The sequence below is a fragment of the Anser brachyrhynchus genome (genome assembly GCF_964034855.1).
Source record: "Anser brachyrhynchus genome assembly, chromosome: 13".
Lineage (NCBI taxonomy): Eukaryota > Metazoa > Chordata > Aves > Anseriformes > Anatidae > Anser > Anser brachyrhynchus.
In genome coordinates, this window is record NC_137708.1 from 18,947,850 (window position 1) to 18,967,753 (window position 19,904).

The window sequence follows — 19,904 nt, forward strand, 5'->3', positions numbered from 1 at the left end:
TATTTGAACATACCACAGATGCTTCAAAGAAAAAATGAAATTCATGCACCCATAACCCTGCTGGTGGTGTTCAGATTGTCTCTAACTTGAACCCAGAACCCAGTGAAGATAAAAGGAAGAAATGTAGTGACATTAAAAATGGCATTGTCCCAGTGATGTTTTGGCACTTACGGGTGGCGAAGGACCCATACAAATCAAACCAACAGTTTGAGTTTACTGCCACAATATGGCTTGATATTACTTTTGAGAGGCCAGAAACAGGGAAAACACTTTATTGAGACCACAAGGAAGAAAGGACATCACTAATAATAAAAATAATAATAAAAATAAGACAAAAGAAAAAAGAAATTGAGTTAAAACTTTTGAAAGGCTTCTTCACAATAGATGACAGAGCTGGTTAATTAGTGGGAATCAAAATCCTCACAGCTTTGAAAATCTCAATTTCAGTGTTCCAAGGAATGAGAGCAGTTTAACTGCTTTTACTGTTACTACGAACTTCCTCTGAGACAGTTTGTTCTGCAGGACAGTTACTTTAGTAAGAGAAGTAACTGAGCTAATGCAACTGGCATGCCTTCTATTAAAGGAAAACTACTCAGACTTGAAACATTCTGTACTTTAGGAAAAATAACTGAAGCTCTGTACAGTGAGCAGGACATGAGTATATATGAGCCAAACCAAAGGAGGCTGCAGCTTGATCACATTCATTGCAGATGGGTACAGTTTCCCACTCACCTGATCTCCTTTCTGAAACTCAATGTCATTTGGTCTCTTCTGTTCTCCAATTTGTCCTGGTGGCCCTGGAGGTCCCTGAAGACCTTGTTCACCCTAATGTGCAAGAAGACAGCAGTTTGCTACAGGCAGTACAAGCCAAAATAGCATGCATAAGTATCTTGAAAGTAATAACGAAAAATATCATCATGATCACCTACTCACTTTTTCACCTTTGGGTCCTTGGAAATTCAAACCCATATTACCCTGCAAGAAGCCAAACTTGTCAGACCTTAGAATTCACAAATGAACAAAAAGCCAAACAAATAACAACAACAACAACAAAACACCAAAACAAACAACAAAACACCAAAACAAACAACAAAACACCAAAACAAACAACAAAACACCAAAACAAACAACAAAACACCAAAACAAACAACAAAACACCAAAACAAACAACAAAACACCAAAACAAACAACAAAACACCAAAACAAACAACAAAACAAAGCCAACCACCACCATCAATGAAGGAAAGAAAATACCTTAGGTCCTGGTAGCCCTGGTGGACCAGGAGGTCCCTATTAAAAAAAAAGAAAACAAAAGTCATTCTATTAAGCACTTTGCATGTCTACTTTTATACCCATGTTGACAAGGCACATGGATATGCCTGCCTTTAAGTGCTGCTCTTCATGCTACTAAACTTAACGGATAGATCAGAAACTAAGTGAGAGGTTCAAATACAATTAAATAGGTATTAAACACGAAAGGAGTAAAAATACAGGTCTAAATAAGCTAAATCTTGATTCTGGGGTTTCACACCGATATGGGGCCTGCACAAAGATTTGATGATTTAAAGCAAAAAGAGCTCTGGGAACAGGCCGAGTGTTTAAAATGTATCACATTTAAATGTGCACAGTAGCAGCTCCAGGGTCAACTGAGTGCATGGTTGCTACTGTATTCATACCAAGTCACAGCTACCAAAACCTCTGCACTTTGCCTATTTGCGCCTCTGAGGACATGAAACAAAGAAGCAACCGCCCCATTTAACATTTTAAGGGTAACAGGCTAAGAAACTTACCGTCAAACCTGGGGGCCCTGGAGGGCCAACTGGACCTGGTATTCCCGTAGAGCCAGGTGGGCCCTGTTGAAAAAGTGGAGGAGGCTATCAGAGAGGAACCTTATTACAAAAAATAAATAAATAAATAAAATAAAAATAGCAGGCCAAATGCAAGACCTTCATGGAAAAAAAAGAACAACCCACAGCTGACATCCCACGCATGTCAAATCAAAGTTGCTGACCACTGACCTACCAATTTGTTGTTGATGAAAAGCCTAAAGGAGTGTGTGCTGTGCCAGGAGTGTTCTGCTCTCAACATCAATACATCTCTCTGGCTTGGATAAGGGAATGCTTTTTTGTTTGTTTTGAACTACTTTTGCTCTTTCTTTCTCTTCAATGCACTGAGAGAGAACAACAAAAAACTTTGTAATTCCGCCCAGCCAGAAACAGACAATAGGAAAGCACAGATCAGAGGAACAGAAATGCTAACAGGCTCAGTCTGGTCAGAATAGCCTGGGGCTTGCCTCTCTGTACCAGGAAATGGGAGTTTCTGGCTTCTCTCCAGTGCAGGCTGATAGACTCATTTTCTGCTCCCCTTGTTCTTACACTAAAGCAATGAATGGCTCAGTGGGGAAGCACAGGGCCTGGAGTCACTAGCTGTTTTCACAGAAGACTGCTGGGAGAACAGAAACACTACTCAGGAGGTGCAACATGAGGAGAACAGCTGAGACATTGCCCTTTCTTCCCACCATTGAAAATAGTGGCTGCAGCTCAAAAATGTAGATGTTACTTACTTTACCTCAGGGTAAGGAAGGGAAGGAAAAATCCAGAATTGATACAGAGAATGTCTGAGAAGTGGTAACAGGAAAGGAAAACAGAGGAGCAAGCCAGTAACTGAGTACTGCTGTTTGCTGGACACTGCTTTCCTGAAAAGGGGACTTTTCTGGCCTCTGTGGGCCACCCCATTAAGAAAAGCACTTTCCCTCAAGCCATAAAATAGAGGTACATTAAAAATAACCCTAGCACCAAATTTTCCAATTGTGCTGTAATTGAAATACTCTTCATTGCATCTCTTTGGCAGAACACAATTCAATAGTACTTTACACAACTTACAGGTATCCCTGGAAGACCTGGAAAACCTGGGTCACCCTTCTGTCCTGGCAGCAAGGATGTAATTATTTCACCTGCTTCACCCTAGAAGAAAAACAGCCGGCTTTAATTACTAGCACTTTCAACAAATCTTTATCACCATTCTGACTCCAAAGAATGCAAACAGTGGCTCTTAAAACTGATAGAGTTATCCTATACCCTAGCAGTACTCTTACAATTTAAGCATTAGATTCTTCAAAGAAATAACTCTTTTAAAGAGGGAGATCCTTGCATATTTGAAGGATTTTCTAAATAGCTAAACTACCAACTGCTAAGAGCTCATTTTGTGTGTACAAATATATCAGCACAGATCTAAATTCCAAAAGACTATGGGGGACTGAAATACAAATGCTTCAGAAAGAGATATTCTAGCTCCATGTGAAAGCAACAGATAGGACACAACAGAATAAAAGCTTTCAGCTTCTTCCAGTGTCCCACCTCATGAGATTAATATTGAGTATAATAGTCATGCTTCACGAGCTAAAATTAAAGTACAATTTGTTACCAGTTTCAGGGAATATCTTTTCTTTTCTAAGTGTTGTGAACAGCTTGCATTTTAGTATCTTCACAAAGAAAGGGGCTGAGAAGAACAATTCAGCTTAAGAGTCATCATTTCCTGGCACCAACGTGTTATGCTATCCTTTCAGGAGTTTATTGGAATAACTCTGTAGGTCAAGCTTCTTTTTAAATACCTTTGAACTGAAACTAATGTTTTGACCCATGCTCAAACCAGGTCAAGGCTACAAAAACAAAAAACAACACCAGACTTAAAAAGAGTCCTTAAGGTCCAAAATCAGAGTATGAGACTACTTACACTAGGAAACAAAAAGTCATTTACATAAGTGATCTATACAGCAGGAGCACATTTTCAAAAGAAATGTAAAATATTGCACCACTCCCTTCATTGAATATTTTTAGTCGCTACTGCTCAATCTCTAATAGCATTACTGAGCATACACAGGTAGACTACTAGAGCATTTTGGTGTTGGTAGCATTTTTCTAACTTGATGCCTCACAACACAGATGCTGTCCCTCACACTTCCAAGGGAACGACCTTCAGAAAACTGTCTGCTACGTCTGCTTACCAAAACTGAGACAAGCTACTGCAGAATTTCTAGGTAGTTGCACTGGAGAGGTCTAGAAACAATTTTTTTTTTTTTTTTTTGCAGAACGTCACTCCAGATCCCAATGGACATACGTGGTCTTGCAATAAATGCAAGCAGCTTACTTATGCCAGATCACACTGCATAGCCATGCCTGATTAATACTTAGATGTGAGAGTTTAGAACACTTACCTTCATACCTGGCAGGCCAGGAGGTCCCTTTGTTTAAAAGAAATGAAAAAGAGAAGAAAGATCAAGAAAAATTAATCATTGGTATGTTATTTGCAAACCACTGATCAGATCTACAGCATGCAGCAAGCGTTGAAGGGAGAAGGCTAAAAAAAGAGATGAAATTAAAAATTATGATCTTCAGAATCAGCTGGAAAAATTTTTTAGAAGTACTTTCACAGTAAACATTGAGCATTAAAAGGACTACATTTCCATTTGCTAACAATTTGCCTTTTCATTGCCTCCTACTATCCTGTCTCCCACATTACTTTCTGCTTAGTTCTGGGGTCCCCAGCATAAGACAGACATGCCTGCTAGAGTGGTCCAGAGGAGGGCCACAAAGATGCTCAGAGTGCTGGAGCACCTCTGCTGTGAAGACAGGCTGAGAGAGCTGGAGATCTTCAGCCTGGAGAAGAGAAGGCTCCAGGGAGACCTTATAGTATCCTTCCAGTACCGAAAGGGGCCTGCAGGAAAGGTGGCGGTGTGGTTTGACCCACAGCAGGCAGCTAAGCACCACACAGCGTTCATTCACTTCCCTGCTCCCCAGGTGGTATGGGGATAAAGACAGTTTAATAGGACAGAAGAGGAAGGGAAAATAATAATAATTGTAGCTATAATATACAAAGCAAGTGAGGCACAATGCAATTGCTCAATACCCGCTGCCTCCTGCCCTGGCCAACTCCCCCAGTTTTATTGTTCAGCACGACGCCCTGTGGTATGGGACATCCCTTTGGTCAGCCTTTGCCAGCTGTCCTGGCTGTGCCCCCTCCCAGCTTCTTGCGCACCCCAAACCTACTTTCTGGTGGGGCAGCACAAGAAGCTGAAAAGTCCTTGACTTAGTGTAAGCACTGCTCTACAACAACTAAAACACTGGTGTGGGATCAGCGTTATTCTCATCCTATATCCAAACCATCACCAGACCAGCTACTAGAAAGAAAATCAACTCTATCCAGCCAAAACCAGGGCAGGGACTCTTTAGCAGGGACCACAGTGATAGCACAAGAGACAATGGTTTTAAACTAAAAGAGGATAAGTTTAGATTGGATATTAGGAAGAAATTCTCTCCTATGAGTACAGTGAAGCACTTGCACAGGCTGCCCAGAGAAGCTGTTGAAGTGCTCAAGGCCAGGCAGGATGGGGCTTTGGACAGCCTGCGCTGGTGGGAGGTGCCCTTCCCAGGGCAGGGGTTGGAACTGGGTGATCTTTAAGGTCCTTTCCAACCCAAACCATTCTATGACTTGGTTCTGACAGTTGCTTATACCCTATACTATTGTCCCTTTTTTCTTCCCCATTTATCACCAGCAACACTATATATATACACATACACACACAATGACAGTAACAAGATTTCCCTTCTCTGACACATATGCATATATTTCTATTTTCTGCAGGTGACAAAAGCATCTCAGCACATGAGAATTCAAATGGCTTTTTATTAGCTTTGCCACAGCACGCAGCAGAAGAGCTCACTTTTCTGCTGGACATCTGAAATATTCTGATTAACCATAAAAAACAGATTCCTGTTTATTAAAAGAGCAACTGCAAAAAGAGGCTGATATTTATCTGATCTTTCACAGATCTAGGTAGAAATCTTTCAGTGGATTACAGGAAGCAGATCTGGAATTTTTTTACTTACAGGAGGCCCTTGTAAGCCAGGAAAACCTGGACTGCCTGGGAATCCACGCTCTCCCTTAGGGATGAAGAAGACCATTAGCCAAAAAGCAAAACAAAACATAAAAAAAAGATTAACAAGTATTTATTGAAAAGTCCAGTTTAATTGTTAACTTATGACTCCAGAATAGCAAATTGTATTGGAATCAGCTATAGGATAAATGGTTTGCAAAGTCATACAAGTGATTGAAACAGAACTTTCCAAATTCAGATATTCCTACATACATCCAGGCAAACTGCTGTACTACAGAGAGGGAAAACACACGCACTGCTATAGAGGATCAGCTTCTCGTAAAGAAAGATCAAAAAGTGAAGCTAAGTAACATATTTGAATGAAAGTGATTCCTTCCAACAAGGATACTGAATCAGTATTTTCAATGCAATATTATTAAAAAAATAATACTTAAAAAGTCCCACTGTTTGCTAGTATGTTTTCCTTGGTAGCAAGACCCTACTGCAAAGATCAGATGCAGCACATGATTCTAATCATGACACATTCCTCTCAATTGTTAAAATTAAGGATTGGAAGAAAGTGACAAAGAAGTTCGCTGAGTACAAATGATGTGACTTGATGCTGGCAATTTATCACCAGCAACTGGTGCTTTAGTTACCAGATCATGACCTCTTCTCTCAGATGCATGTGGAAGTGCCTGGAATTACCTGCACAAATCAGCAACAGCAAGTGCTACTTCACACAATAAATGAAACCCATTGGCTACAGTCAGAAGAACAAGAGCTCTTTATCATATTATTGTTGTCCTGGTAAGAATTTTAAAGGGATTCCACCTTAGTTCCATTGCAGCCTGGAATACCCTGAGGTCCTGGTGGCCCGTCTTGTCCTGGTAATCCCTTTGAAGTTGAAAACAGGAAAGAACAGTTAGCTTGCAGGATGGTCTTCTGTGTCAGAAAGACAAAATAGACCAGATCATAACTATATAGCCCACTCTTACTTACAGGAAGTCCTGGTGTTCCTGGAAATCCTGGAAGCCCTGGCGGTCCCTAGGAAAAAAAAAAAAAGATGTATGTTTTAAACAGTATGATGTGATTAGATGTACAAAAGGAATGACTAAGATTTGACTAAATGTAGCCTACATGTATATACACAAGAAAAACTCAAGCATCAGAATCACACAAAAAATAAGAATGCAATACTGGACAGCCATCAAGGTTCTCACCTCTCTGTCAGGAAAATATCCATGAAAACACAGAGAAGATGAAGGTAACAGAACATCTACGGTGAGACCATGTAGATATACAAAGAAAAGAAAAGAAATACTCATGGCACAGAAGATGGATGCATGCCACTGAAGTTGGTGACACAACAGTTGTCACCCACTGAGGGGTTTGACAAAAAGAAAATGCAGAGGCACGAAACATAAAGGGTTTCCAGACTCAGTGTCTCACATATTGACCCTATATACACATATAAATGCATACACAGTATTGGGATTACTCTCCCTAATGAGTTTATGGAAAGTAATACAAACAATACATAAGATTGTGTAATACAACCAATTATTGCGTTAATTGCATTACTTATATAATCTTATATTCCTTACAAAAAGTAATACACTCTCTTCTAGCTGATAGACATGTTTTGTCAGGAATAAGTTAATTTTTTTCCCCCCATAAATCACCATTTTTATGAGGACCCACTCTATACCTGGCAGTCTTTATCCACAACTCCAGTACATCAACCTAAAATTGCACCGATACTTACTCTAATTCCTTTGGGTCCAACAGGTCCTGGCAGTCCATCATCACCCTAAAAAACAAACAAACAACAACCAAACAAAAAACAACATTCAAGCTTGCAGTCAGTTTTTCTATCAAAGTAAACCGTAAGCATGACAGAAGTTATTTTACGTGTTTATGATAAGATGGCTAAAGGTTACATAAGTTGTCATTTCCTGAGTAAATGAGTTCAAAATAATTTTATTTTGGGCACTGCACCTTGAATTGAAAAGCACTTGTTACAGCTGATAAACCATGACTTAGAGGAAATGTTTTTTTCATTAAAAACACCTAAACTTGCATGTAAGCAGAAACCGTCTGCTTGCTACTTTCATCAATTGTACTACAGTGACCTCGTGTGGTCAAAACAAGATATACAAGATTAAGCTTCATAGTAAAATATTGAGAAGAAAAGATATTTATGGAGTCCAAATACAATAGACTACTTTCTTATAGAAGATTTCTTTCTCATTTCACTCGTTACACACAATTTTCTCTCTTAGCATAGCCTTTCATTTTTTCTTATCACCTAACCATTATTTTCTTCTTTTTTTTTTTTGTGCTTCTGCTAGTTTAGATTTTGGGTATTTGCAACAGCAATAGGCAGATCCTGGATAAGCTTGTGCATATTAAATATACATGCACTCAAAGGAAGGCTTTTCAGCATTTTAATGCTATGCCATACCATCTGAGCACGGTGATGTAATTCAGTAGGAAATAAAAATAAACTGAAACCATCCAGGAAAAGCAAGGAGCATTCCTCAGTTGCCTCAGCATGGTTCAATGAGGCCTTCATTTGCATCACCCCACACAAAACTAGCCCACGAATACCACTAGGTGCAAACACGAGTTTGCAACACTGCCCACATGGTGGGACCCCTCCAGCAGCTAACACCACTCTCATCAGTAAACTAAGTAATGGAGTGCGTTATTGCAAGGAGTAATAAAGCTGCTTTACAGCACCTTGCCAAACCCGTTCTCTGACCTTAATTTGCTAGGGAAAGAACAGAGGTATACACACAGTGTTTAGAAGCACACATGTAGGTGAGGAATTGGAAACTTCATGCAATCTTCTTCCTATGGTTGACTCTTCCAAACAAAAAAAGAACAACTAACATATCCTAATCTAACATCCTAACTTCTGAAGATTTTGCCTATTAAACTAATGGATAATCAAGAATTCTGGGATGATTTGGGATCAGCATTAAAAACAAGCTAATGCTAACTAGCATTTTCACGCGATTCTAGTAAATTGGGACTTACCTTTGGACCTCTTGGACCAGGAGGTCCTTCTGGTCCTGGAAATCCAGGCAAACCTGGCTGTCCTTCCAAGCCCGGGAATCCCCTTTCACCCTACAAAAAGAATGGGTGTGGGAAGATAATACAGCAAAAGTACAAGTAACATTAGAGATGTTCAGAAAACACACTTTGTCTGCTTTCAGTAGGAAGTTACCATACAGACAAACTCATTAACGTTATGATTAAACATCTCACCTGCTTAGCTACAGAAATTCCTGGACGTACACACGCATTGCATTTAATTGAGCCACTTAAACAGGTTTCATAGAATGATTAGCCACTATTTAAGCTACCTATTTACAGAAATAATTCAACAGTAGTTCTTCTGTGCTTCCCAAATACATAGAACCCTCCCATCTTCCTATAAAACCATGGCTTCGTTAGTCACCAAGTCTCTCCTAAAAACTCCGTTGTACTGCACTATGCATAAAAACTCCCTAAGGGTATAGATTACTGCTATACTATGACTGCTGTTCATTATCATTTCAGAGATACAAGATTGCTATTTGTAACATAAAAGTAACTGAGATCCTGGTTGTGTACTGTCGGCTAAACACTGTGTAAAGACAGAATGTAAAGATGGTTCCAGCCCAAAGTGCTTATGATCTAAATCAAGAGACAACAAAGAAACATTTATCCCTTTTATCTGTCACCTCATGCTAAAACTATAAGCTCTTAATCAGCAACCATAGTTTGCTGAATATTTATGCAATGATAAATCACAACAGCTTATAAATATTACAACAAATATACCTGTACCACATACCATCACACAGCACCCTGTAACCTGTCAGTGTTGCGATACACTACTTTACTGCAGTTTCAGAGTGTTCATAGCTGCAAATTCAATAAATATTTACTTGTATTCCTTCTATACAATAGATTCATAAACACCAGCAAATATTAAGGTTTTGATAAGTACAGAATGGTTCAGAAATATCAGAATTAGGACACTTTTTTCTGCATATAGATTATTGTACGCTTTTCAAATGTGTAAACCTATTTCCTACAGCTCTGTTATATCAACCAGTACATAAAACAATGCTTACGAAACAGGCAATTGCTCAGCATTATTCCCTATTGCTCTACAGATCGTTTGGGTCCCACCTGCAAAACAACTTCTGTAGATTTGCCCCAATTATTTTTTTCACAACTACATGAACCACCAAAGAAAGAGGCCTGTGCCTGGATTTGTTCCATCCTGACAAGCACCTTAATCATACAGTTAGGGCTGTGCATTCTTTTCTGTATTCTCTGTTCATCTTGAATTTTTATCTTCTTGTGCGGCTTCGGCAAGAATGGGAGTAGTAGCTCCCACATCTATTACCTGGCAGTCTACCAGCTATGACATTCTCTAGGGAACCAGGAGGCCCTGCCTAGATCCTCAGTCAAGGGAAGGAACTGAAGCAGGAATCTCTTATCTTCAAGAAGACAACGTCAGCAGAGAACTGAAAACTGGGGTTTGCAAGCAGACAGAAGCATCCAAATGCAGCCTTGAACACAATAAGCAAAAGCCAACATTATGACTTTGCTTATCTCCCCTCTATTTTCCATGGTAGCTCCACACTGAACATGATTTCAGATACTCAGCAAGATAATAGCACTAGGTTTCATTCTTAAATCCCAATTTTCTCAGTGCGCTACTTGGGTAGGTGCTCTGTATTTCACTGCAGGGGACAGGAAACTACCAGTTGTGTTCAACACAAGATGTCAGGAACCCCTCCAAAATCAGAGAAAACTAACACAGCCTCTCTTCCTCACAGCTTTTCCAGTAATTGCTACACTGCTTTGGATGACAACCTAAAGGCTGTGAGCAAGCCTGAGCTGCAGCCTTAGCTCTAGACAGTGAGATTCAGAAAGACTCCTTGGATAGGGATGGACAGCTCATTAACTGGTCTGCTAAAGCTGGCTTCCTAGTAATTAGGAGGTAAACACGCTCCTCGGTTACTCTAGGTCATATACTGCTCTCCTGTACAAGGCAGACATCTTTTCTCTCCTGGGGAAATGTTGATTGCAAAATAAATTGAGGCTAGCTTAAGTCTGACAACTGGAGTCCAGACTGTCTTTTTGCACACGAGATGCCAGGCTCTGCTTCTGTGTGCAGCTCTACAGCCAGTATGCTGCCTCATCTGAAAAGCAAGACTGGAGGAGTGTTATTATCCTGGGCCAGGATATGAAAGGGTTAGTGTGCCCCCAAAGGAGACAGAATAAGGAATTTGGGAGTGCCCAGTAAAGAAAACATCAGACAGAGCCAGACTTCGGAGCAAGCTCTGGCAAGAACTGTGCTTGCACACTAAGGAAACACTTGCATACAAGAGGTGTGTCAGATGGATCAGGTACTAGCTAGGCTACGCTGTGCCTATTAATCTCAACTTGCTCACACTTCCCCTTTATTTATTTTAGAGAAAGTAACATCTGCAAATGGATACTAGAACTGACTTTCAGCAGAGGGGTGGCCTTGTGTCATCTGCTGCTGAAGAACTGTTCTCTAAAATGCAACTACCCTGACGTCTCCGCTGCAAGCTGTTGCAGAGCTGGGAAACCAAGACCTTTAAAAGTGAAAGAGGGAAACATACAAGGCCAAACAATTACACAAAAGAAACACAGGAGGCAACAGATGCACTATTGAAACTACAAAATGAGCATTTTCCAGGCCCACTTTGAAGGTGAACAGCTACAATGTGAGCACTACATGACGAAACTGTTGCCAGAGCAACTCCAGGGGAGTTTCCAGCAAATTACCCTGAGAGTGACGAGAAGATTTGAAGGACTAGACCCAGGAACGAATGAGGGATTGCACCAAATGCTTCCTGAAGAAACTCTATCCAGCTAGTTATAAAGGAAATATTTGCACTATAACCACTATCTTTGATCAAAAAAACTGATTGGATAAGTAAAGGTAGGGAAGTTAGAGGGAGAAACTAACCTGATCCAGCTCTCCGGAACACAGATTTTTTTTTTTTTGAACTATCTTCTATTCGATGTTGCATAGAAGAATCCCATAACTGAGAACAGTTTTTAGACACAGCTCTTTTTTCCAGACTTTCCTATTGCACACCTTGTATATACTGTACTGTTTTCATCAAGATTCAGATGTTACAATGCTGAATTTGCCACAGAAAAATGCTTGCTGCCTTGCAAACACACATTGAAAGAGAAAAGATATTTCAAATTTTTCACTGAAATGACAAAGGCAATGAAAGGATCCTATATTGTTAGGAGTGAGCTTCACGTCCCTGGGTAGCATGCAATATATTTTCTTACAGATACAAAAACTGACAGACTTGCCAGCCAGTTCTACTTGCACAGGAAACTGAGAAACTCTGGATATTTTCTGGTTTGGACTTGAAGCTACTGAAGAAAAACATATACAGGAAAGGTTTAGGTCAACTCAGATCTCATCTCCTAGTCCTGAAGGTACAGGATTCTTTTAATAGCAGAATAAAGATTTCTCAGCTATAAACCATCATTACCTTGGGGAATGAGCAAGGAGTCAGATTCAGATCTCAGACGAATCCAAAGTCATCCCAGTGCAATTGCCCTCAATCAGCTACACAAATGTGGCAAAACTATCAGCTTATATGCTTGAACATGACTATTGCTTTGGGGTTAGGAATTAAAAAATAGTTAAGAACACTCTAAACTTGTGCTTTAAGTCACAGCAAAATATAGCCTATTAAACAGGGATATGGGAAAAAATGGGCATAGTTCCAGTGACTCTAATAATAGCTCAGAAGCATTTATAAAATCAGGGATAGGTACAATTCTAAGGTATGCAGTCATGTACATGTCTCAAATTTCTTCCCGAAACCTAAATGTTTGCTATAGGATTTATGAGGAGAGAAACTAGGTTATTTACATAGATGTGGTATACTCATGAAACAAGACTTTAAAAGTACGAGAAAAACAAACAAAAAACAAAGAGGAAAGCAATAGCTAGCCTATTCTGGTGGCTAAGTAGTTGTAAGAGACCAGCTGTAACATTTGGAACTAGGATGTTCCCCTATGCAAAGCACAATGTCAGAATCACATGAGTTTGGAACTACAAGTACCAGAGACCACAATGGAAGACAGCATAAAATTGATTTTAAAGGACAAAACACACAAACCAAGAACTACTCAGAACACCTAATACAACACCTGCTTGACCTGCCAATTCTGTAAATTCTGTAAGCACTGCGTATCTAGTTTTAAATCCACCTTCTTCTAAGATGGGAGCAGATGCCTGAGATTCTGAACACGGGGCCTCAACAGTTTTTGCCTATGGTATGCTCTGAAATTTTATTAATGCAAACATTTAACTTCAGATATTATTATATTTTTTTATTTGCAAGATGTTAACATGATAACTCCCAATCTGAGCAATTAAAGATGAGTGCACAAAGTACTCCAATTTTCAACTTCGCAAAATCCACCTCTCATAATAGATTTGGCAACAAAGGCACATACACGCTTCCTGCTGTTGCTACAAAAACAGCAAGCATCAGAAAGTCTAAAGACAGTTGACTACACGTGGCTGCTTAAAACTAGATTAATATTCTAGTGTCTGTAGTAATAAAAGATGGACAGCAGGGAAGAAGTGATGCAAGAAGCAGCTGTATTATTCTTCCCCTTCCTAGACAACAGGGTGAAAGCTACAGCAACCCGTCTCATGTACCAATATAACATTAATCAATGTAATTTCTTCAACATAAAGAGCATTAACTTAAATGAAACTACAGAATCTAACAAAGGCTTTATTCAAAGCACACAGCAGCCAGCCACAAACAGGGGTGTTTAAAGATAGTTTAATACTGAGGTAGAACACAATGAAAGAAGTTCTCAGCCATGATTTGTATTCTTCAAAATACACCAGTTTCTTCAGAAGAGCATTTGCTTTATCTTGCAAAAGCAGTTGCAGTCCAAGTTCAATGGTCAGTCATTTGCTAGGGCTGTAAACTTCTCAGAATACAGGACCACTTTAATGCATTTCAGGCCAATGCTTCTGAAACAGACACTAATCACAATTATACATGATAAAGTGATTAAAGTTTGAGAATTTAACTATTTCTTAGCAGTTTTTAATCTAACAGTGGAAAAAAAGGAGCTTGAGTCACGTCTGTACTAAGCTGTGACAACAAAAAGAAATAGGAACCTTGAGGATTTTACTGATATTTTCTCCTGAGGCTCAGCTCCAACTGTATGCATCCAAGGAGTCCAAGAATGTTTTTCTTTTGCAGAGGGCTAAGGATTTCTTACATCTGAAATGCCTCCAGAGCTCTGGCATTACAAGGCTGCTCTTGCCACAGTCTTGTGCACTGAACTGTTACCTGAGTACGTTAGGAGCTTGCAGCCCCGTAGGGTCTTTAGCACCCCAACATTGTGATCAACAAACCCAGTAAACTTGGCATCTTCTGAAGATTTCCTTTAAATGACTGTGGACTAATCACATGTAGTAACTAAAGGGCAGCTTCTTAACTGATTTGATTAGCTTAATTTGAATGGATAGAACCAAATAGGCCCGATCACCTAGAATAGCATCACGTATGCCCAGTTGTTGAGGTGGGACTGCACCTTAGATGCCGTAAAAAAATCCACACCAACGCAGCCCCTCCCAATTTGAGCCACATGTTTCTACTGAAACTACACAAATAGTTGCATTGCAACTCAGCATGCTTCAAAGACCTGATCTAGCTGAAAACTAATACAGTGTACAAAGAGACCTGTTTTCAGTGAGATGAGTTCACTGACAGCTCTGAACTAAGAAGAAATTGTACACATCCAGTTGAAAAGTGCAAGCAATTCCTATGAGTATCTGTATAGGGCAGATTAATCTTTAATTTTGAATAGAACCTTACCAGATCCAGTTCACTGAGAAGCAGCTTACTGAAAGCAGAGAACAGCACTGTGGATCTTGGCTGTGATCAATTTTCTCCAACTCAGTAATTTCTTGTTTTGTTTGTATATTTCCTATACTACCAATTTTAATGATTTAGTTTAGTAAGGTGGGCCTGAGCTGAAGACCTTTACTGCACTGATTTTTGTCAGCTATCATATTTTGGTTCCCTGAGGCAAGATCAGTAAAGTATTCTTGTTTGTTACAGTTTAATTTGTATTACTTTGCCCAGTGTGTTCGAATTTGGATATCCTGAAGGAAATGCTAGGATATTGAGAAAGAAGGCTCCTCCTGAGTCACAAAGGGGACACACGAGGCTGTGCTGTGCTGAACAAAGCAGCACTTCTTAGTTGACTTGATGCAAATGGACAGCAACGTGTACGCAGAAGCTGTTTGCAGGCCCATAATGAAACAGAAGGGAAGGGCTCAGCTGAGTGCATCTAATAAGGCTTCTCCTGTCCTCCCAGCACAGTACCAGGTTCCATACGCGACTTCCAGTAGTTCTACAAGTACATTGTCACGCTTCCAAGGGGAGAACCAAAGGGGTGAATATTTATACAGCTCCTTGCCTAACGCTGTTCATTGCCAATTAGACGAGGAACTATAGGGTCTGACTCCGGCTTCAGAGGTTCAGAGGTCACTGGAGAGGGAAGCAGAAACACCATACGCTGAGTGTCAAATACAAAGCGAAGTCTGTAGCTTGTTGTTGCAGCAGCAATTTGCACTCAACTGGAACAGAGATAATATTTGCAAGAAAGATAGGTTCGAAATGGTATCAGGCTTGGAAACCCTGCATCACATGTAAAAAACTTGGACACTGATTGATCAACTTCATTATCTGAAGACAGCCCTAGACGTCTTGCAGCTATACAAGATTTCAGAAAAAGTTTAATGTTAAAAAATAACAGAAGATGCTATGGACATTAGTGACAGACACCTCTTGTGGTTCCCCAGATATGGATTGTGGAATCTGTCAATGCATCAGACCACTAGGATGGTCTGTAAGCTTCTGAAGGGTTGTTTAATAAAAAAAATGTCTGGCATGCCTCAGTATTATGCCGTGTTTAACTTGACTTAGGTGGAGAAGGAACCACAGTTCCCAGATTTCATAGCAAACATAGCAAGTCTTCCATTCTAAGGCTGAAAGTCTATGTCAGATATGTCCACCAGTTTAAGGAGGTGTTTACACCTCCCTCCACATTCTCTAAAAGGGCTCACAGACATACAAAGAAAGAAATTCTTACCATAGTTGAAGTTTTGTTTTCCCTTGTCCTTTTTTTTTTTAAATGATAATATTTCACTTTGATCAGGTTGCAACCATATAAGCTTTTTCCAAGATGCAGAACCATTATATAAGTATCTGGTCTGTTGCTATGCTTGCTTTACTGAAGGCTTTTTTCCCCTTCACCCTTTTTACAAAGGGTTATCAAGCCTCTCACTCTTCTACTCAAGACTAACTATAATCTGCTCTACAAAAGATACAAAAAGGTCAACTTTTGTAGGGAAGTGTGAGAGTTTCTCCTGTGCAGCTCTCCTAGATGATTGGCTTGGACAGTCTAGAGGAGCAGAAACAAAGCCCACAATACATAATGACACTTCAGAGCTTGACTGTGGACAAATATCATACACTCCACTTGCTGACTATATTTGGACAAAAAGCTCCCTGTGACTCCAAACAGTTCCAAGATTTTTTTCTCCATAAAGTGACTATCACCATGTCATTAAATGACATTGAAGGACTGGAACATGTCAAGTGGGCCATGATCCCAGTGCATGTGTAAGTGGCATACAGAACACTGAATCACTGAGAGAAAACAATTAATTGGTTTTATTTAGAACGTCAGATGTACTTTTAGATGTTTCTTATCCATGCCAGCCAGTAGTTGTGTTCACTGGATTCACAACATAGCTGTGACTGGTGCAGAAAAAGGTTAACTATGCATTACAGATGGGTTCTCCAAAGTTGCACCTGCTGTGGTTGTACTAGGAATGTAACCCTAATGCTTGAACCCCTTCAAACTAAACCTGAAACAGTTCTGTAACTAGTGTTAGGATACATCTGGTTTAGCCACCTGCATTTGAAGATCCTGTAGGAATGCAAGGACCAGGTTCAGGTTTTGGCTAAGCAAATTTAAGTTAGAAAACTTTCCATTGAGGGGATATTGTCTTTCACTAGGTACGTAAATTGGGAATATACTTGATAAAACAAAAGCAAGTAAATGCTAAGGAATGACCTCATCTGTTTGGAACCATCTGGACAGTACATTTGGCACCATGAATCACTCTGAATTTTGGACATCTGCCTTGTTTAACCTCAGCCAATAGTAAAATTCTGTATCAACACCACGTTGTGCTAATGCAGTGACTGAATATTTTGCATCTTTTTGGTTCATTTGATGTTATGCTTATTCATATAACTTCAAAATCACCTTTGACATGTTTCAGAAATGAATCTAGAGCACTGGGACCCTCTTAGAACCTTGCTGAGAGGGGCCAAGTGCTTTGATAAGACAGGCTTATCAAACTCTTAGAAGTTCACATCTAAGAAGCCTCCATTGCATCTGAGGCAAACTTTACACGGCTATGGAAGTGTTTGAGGCACTTTCTCTCCCTCATTGTGATCATATTACAGCCGTACCCTGCAACGACAGCAGTTACATGCTGACTATTTAACCAGAATTTACTTAGAAGCAGGCTCCCACAGTTGCCCAATTTGAGCAAGTCCTGAGCTGCACGGCTACATTGCGCACTGTACCTGAAAGAAATGCTGAGTACCCACTGTTTCCTCAGACGACAGACTTCTCAAACCATAAGTATTAGCAAAAGAAGCATGAAGGACTTAATTAAAAATATAGAGCTCAGACAGCAAGAGTGGAAATCCAAGCTGCATGGAAGCAGGAAAGCTTTGGGATTTCAACATGCATCTCTTGACCTTAGGCTCCTGGCCATGCAGCCCAGTCAGCGTATTGCACCAGATCAGCCACACAGGTTTCGTTACTCTACTTGATCTGAGAATACAGTTTTGGCCACTAATCGACTGGTCACTTGGCAGCTATGGATGTTCAGAAAGCTGCATTTGAATGGTCACCTCCAACTTCCAGCTGAGCAACTAGACAGCAACAGCAATCACCCTCGCATACAGCTGTATAAGCTGTGGGTTAGAAATGGTGCAAGTCCAGAGCACAATAGTGATTGTCAACTACTTAGATCAGGCAATGCAAGGGAAGTGGAAAAAACCCACACTAGTTTAAAATCCCTACTGAAACATGACTAGTGGGCATTACTGTACAATCCACGGCTTAGCTTGCCCATAGAAACTGGTTACAGTAGCCAGGCCTTAGAAGTTATTTCTACATTACTAAATTTATCTCTTTTCTGCTTTATACTCCCACATTCCTGCAGAATTCTCATTCCCCATTTTTTGACAGAACAGTGATATGAAGCTCTGTACACCATGGACCACTTGGTTTGACTCAGTGCCTGAAGCTGTTATAACAGCTATATTCTTTGGTGCATGCCTACAACATTGTCAAAGAAAACAAGACAGGAGCAACAAGTATAATTTATTCATAAACTTCAGTTATCTCGAGATGGCATATGGCTCAGTGGTCTGTGCATTAGTCCAACACAAAAAAGATATACTTACCTTTTCACCTTTAACTCCACTGCAATCACATTTGGATGAAGATGTACATCCGTGGCAAGCCTTTAAAGACATAAGATTAAATGTCGTTAATCACTGTAAGACAAAAAAGTCTACAATACTACTGGAAAAGATATTCTAAAACATAAGCCTACAATGTTTGTCATCTAGACCTTATACATGTGTTCAAAAATAATCTATAGGAATTTTGACCACCTCTATTAACAGACGTGCTTCAACTCATTACAGTTTTATTGGCAATTTTACAGATTTTTAGATCTATGCTTAAGCACATTTTATTCTAGGGCTAGGTACAACCCAACACCTATGGCCTGCACACTGAGTGTCCGTTTATGGCTCCCACCAGTAGATGTCAGGTTTTGAACAGGAGTTTAACCAAGCTTAAAGCTTATGAGCTTATTTATAGTAGTTATTGGCAAGATATTTACTACCCAATTAATTCTTTCTTCCACAACTCAGTTATTGAAAGAACTAGATTTTATCTAGTTGCATTCACTCTCCACCAAGAATGACAAGCCAGCTAAAATGTTCCCTCACATATGGGCACAGGCTGATACTAAGGGGGGTCAGAGGAAGGAGATATAGAAACTCAGTTCACAAAGATGATGCACATCAGGTAACTATTTGTTCAGTTTAAACTCTCTCCCACTCAACATATGATATTCATTACAATTCCTTGCTGATTTCAGAAGTGAGCTGTTCAAAGAATTGAGATTTCTAGAATAAATGAAACTTTGTAGAATACCTGTACATAATACACAGACAATTGTCAAGCCTCTTTCAGTGAAAAAGATAAGCAATGTTAGATGATACGCTACCCAACATACTTGAGGATTTAACTTGTTCTGAGGACATGTGCAGCATTATACTAAACAAGATGACAACACAAACACTGGAAGTTTGGAAAGCTGAGGGTGTGAGGTCCCCCCACCCCAAGTAACCCCTGCAAAGAACAGTACGTACAGAGAAAGTTTCAGGCAGGCAGGAGAGCAGCTGGTTTGTCAGTTCTCAAGTACACCCACACTAACTCGAGCCTTCATTATCCCAGAGACATGACCCATCACCTACCTGGCATTAGCAACGTCCTGGCTCTTAGCCTAAACACATTACCAAGCATCAGAAGGAAGGCACCCAAGCTTAATTCACCAGGAGCTACACAAACCCTGGATAAACTATCTTGGGGCAAAAGGCAGAGCTTTGAGTTTTAAGTGGGCAGTAGTGCTACCCAACACAACTAGGACGTATCTCCACACCTTTCATTTAGCTTTTGTAATCAGTTTCTTGATTTGATGTACATGAAAACTCAGAATTCTCTCTCAGTTATCAGGGAGTTATTGAGCTATTTCCTAAAGTGAAGTTGAACCTTCCTAGACAGTTTAGGTTTTTCAGTGATCAGACCAAAGTCCTGAGTA

At 40.0% G+C, this 19,904-nt stretch overlaps 1 protein-coding gene across 1 annotated transcript in view; it reads right to left on the bottom strand.

Annotated features, from left to right (window-relative positions):
- Positions 1 to 19,904, bottom strand: part of COL4A5 (collagen type IV alpha 5 chain) — an 83,685-nt gene that overhangs the window by 42,732 nt on the left and 21,049 nt on the right. Inside the window, exons 2-13 of the mRNA XM_080553524.1 lie at positions 18,475 to 18,534; positions 8,918 to 9,007; positions 7,641 to 7,685; positions 6,875 to 6,919; positions 6,707 to 6,769; positions 5,886 to 5,939; positions 4,214 to 4,240; positions 2,883 to 2,963; positions 1,791 to 1,853; positions 1,255 to 1,290; positions 934 to 975; positions 733 to 825 (exon numbers count right to left, since the gene is read on the bottom strand). Coding sequence (XP_080409650.1) covers positions 733 to 825; positions 934 to 975; positions 1,255 to 1,290; positions 1,791 to 1,853; positions 2,883 to 2,963; positions 4,214 to 4,240; positions 5,886 to 5,939; positions 6,707 to 6,769; positions 6,875 to 6,919; positions 7,641 to 7,685; positions 8,918 to 9,007; positions 18,475 to 18,534 — 699 coding nt within the window. The remainder of the gene's footprint in view (positions 1 to 732; positions 826 to 933; positions 976 to 1,254; positions 1,291 to 1,790; positions 1,854 to 2,882; positions 2,964 to 4,213; positions 4,241 to 5,885; positions 5,940 to 6,706; positions 6,770 to 6,874; positions 6,920 to 7,640; positions 7,686 to 8,917; positions 9,008 to 18,474; positions 18,535 to 19,904) is intronic.